Source organism: Schistocerca americana, chromosome 2 (assembly GCF_021461395.2).
Source record: "Schistocerca americana isolate TAMUIC-IGC-003095 chromosome 2, iqSchAmer2.1, whole genome shotgun sequence".
Classification (NCBI taxonomy): Eukaryota; Metazoa; Arthropoda; class Insecta; order Orthoptera; family Acrididae; genus Schistocerca; species Schistocerca americana.
The window spans coordinates 670,370,965-670,373,891 of NC_060120.1; the positions used below are offsets into that span (position 1 = coordinate 670,370,965).

Consider the following 2,927-nt stretch of genomic DNA (forward strand, 5'->3'; position numbering starts at 1 on the left):
ACCCAAAAATTGTTTCAGGGACCACAGAAAAGAAAAATTAACCTTCTGGGGCTCAGTTTCGTAATCAGAAACGATGAAGGAAAGGCAAAAAGAAAAAGTGGCAGGTTCTATTACGAAATTTTTGACCAAATCTGTAATAGTCGGTCAAGAAACTTGCCTCTGCCACGTGCTCGACGTCTAGATCTGAAACTACGTAAGTAAGTGAAGACAAGACATGTTGCGCTCCTACTCCCTCTGCTGGTCTCAACGAAACATTGACACGTGTGATGTTGCTGCTGAAGACTCTTCAAGCAGTACAACAGCAGTTTGTGAGAGTTTGACACTTAGCGAAAACCTAGGGCTGTGGCCTCTTAATAGTAATCTGGTTAATATTTTAATTAAACGTGATCCTGTTTAAGTACATGATCATACTTATCCAATTAACGACGAGGGAAGAAAGTTTGCTGACACTTAGCACTATAGAAATCTTGCTAACGGCGAAAAAGTTAAAAGAGACTGGCTTCTTTACTCTTTATCAAAGGATTCAGTGTATCGTTTCTGTTGTGAAATGTTTGGTAAAAATGTAAGTAGTCTGTCTGATACGAATGAATTCTCAGGTTGGCAGCATTTATCATTGACTTTGAAAAGACACAAAACAAGTCAATCCTACAATGAAAATTTGAAGTCATTGAAACAATTGAATAATACACTACTGGTCATTAAAATTGCTACACCAAGAAGAAATGCAGATGATAAATGAGTATTCATTGGACAAATATATTATACTAGAACTGACATGCGATTACATTTTCACGCAATTTGCGTGCATAGATCCTGAGAAAGCAGTACCCAGATCAACCACCTCTGGCCGTAACAACGGCCTTGATACGCCTGGGGATTGAGTCAAACAGAGCTTGGATGGCGTGTACAGGTCCAGCTGCCCATGCAGCTTCAACACGATACCACAGTTCATCAAGAGTAGTGACTGGCGTATTGTGACGAGCCAGTTGCTCGGCTACCATTGACCAGACGTTTTCAATTGGTGAGAGATCTGGAGAATGTGCTGGGCAGGGCAGCCGTCGAACATTTTCTCTATCCAGAAAGGCCCGTACAGGACCTGCAACATGCGCTCGTGCATTATCCTGCTGAAATGTACGGTTTCTCAGGGATCGAATGAAGGGTAGAGCCACGGGTCGTAACACATCTGAACTGTAACGTCCACTGTTCAAAGTGCCGTCAATGCGAACAAGAGGTGACCGAGGCGTGTAACCAATGGCACCTCATACCATCACGCCGGATGATACGCCAGTATGGCGATGACAAATACACGCTTCCAATGTGCGTTCATCGCGATATCGCCAAACACGGATGCCACCATCATGATGGTGTAAACTGAGCCTGGAGTCATCCGAAAAAATGACATTCTGCCATTCGTTCACCCAGGTTCGTCGTTGAATACACCATCGCAGGCGCTCCTGTCTGTGATGCAGCGTCAAGGGTAACCGCAGCCATGGTCTCCGAGCTGATAGTCCATGCTGCTGCAAACGTCGTCGAAGTGTTCGTACAGATGGTTGTTGTCTTGCAGACGTCCCCGTCTGTTGACTCAGGGATCGAGACGTGGCTGCACGATCCGTTACACGGATAAGATGCCTGTCATCTCGACTGCTAGTGATACGAGGCCATTGGGATCCAGCACGGCGTTCCGTATTAGCCTCCTGAACCCACCGATTCCATATTCTGCTAACAGTCATTGGATCTCGACCAACGCGTGTAGCAATGTCGCGATACGATAAACCGCAATCGCGATAGGCTACAATCCGACCTTTACCAAAGTCGGAAACGTGATGGTAAGCATTTCTCCTCCTTACACGAGGCATCACAACAACGTTTCACCAGACAACGCCGGTCAACTGCTGTTTGTGTATGGGAAATCGGTTGGAAACTTTCCTCGTGTCAGCACGTTATAGGTGTCGCCACCGGCGCCAACCTTGTGTGAATGCTCTGAAAAGCTAATCATTTGCATATCACAGCATCTTCTTCCTGCTGGTTAAATTTCGCGTCTGTAGCACGTCCTCTTCGTGGTGTAGCAATTTTAATGGGCAGTAGTGTATGTCACAGACAAAGAACACTGTAAATCATATGCAACTGAGACTAATAGAGAAGGGAAAAAAGCACTGCTGTGCTGTACTGGAAAGGATTATTATTGTTATTAAGTTCTTGTCGCGACAATGTCTGACTTTTCGCGGTTCTTCCAAAGAAATATGTGTACTTGATAAAGGAAATTTTTTAAAAGCAGTAGAGACGCTAGCACCTTTTGATTCAGTTATGCGGGAACATATTCGCAGAATTGAATCAAAATCTGACCCAAGTCGGATGAATATGGCCCACTATTTAGATCACATTCAAAATGAAATTATTGATTTACTAGGCCCAATGATAAAAAACATATTTTGAAGAAAGTAAGAGATTCTAAATATGTTTCCATCATACTAGACTGTACATCAGGTGCAAGTCGTACAGAACAAATAACAGTAATATTTAGGCATGTTTATCTAAACCACACAGACAAGAAAGTAGAGGTATGTGAACATTTCATTGGTTTCTGCCCGATTATTGGTTCAAGTGGCTAGGGTTTGTTAAATTTCGTTTTGAATTTATTTTCTTAATTGAACCTGGACATTCAAAACTTGCGTGGAGAGGATTATGATAATGGCTATAACATGCGTGGAAAACACAACGGGCTGCAGAAAACAATTTTGGATATCAGTAGGCGTGCATTTTACATCCCATGCTCAGCTCATAGCTTGAACTTAATGGTAAATGATACAGCAAAATTTCTCACGAGACCATCAATTTCTTCGACATTATTCAAAAAATTTACGTCTTCTTTTCAGCATCTGCAATTAGGTGGTCAATCATTTGCAAACATTTACCAGAGCTAAAGTTAA

General features: G+C 42.7%; 1 protein-coding gene across 1 annotated transcript; it reads left to right on the top strand.

The window, feature by feature from the left end:
• Positions 1-214: 214 nt before the first annotated feature.
• Positions 215-2,609, top strand: LOC124594321 (zinc finger MYM-type protein 1-like). Its single transcript, XM_047132684.1, has 4 exons — positions 215-364; positions 521-694; positions 2,098-2,347; positions 2,473-2,609. Exons 1-4 carry the CDS (start codon positions 215-217, stop codon positions 2,607-2,609), a joined length of 711 nt encoding a protein of 236 aa, XP_046988640.1.
• The last annotated feature ends 318 nt before the right edge of the window (positions 2,610-2,927 follow it).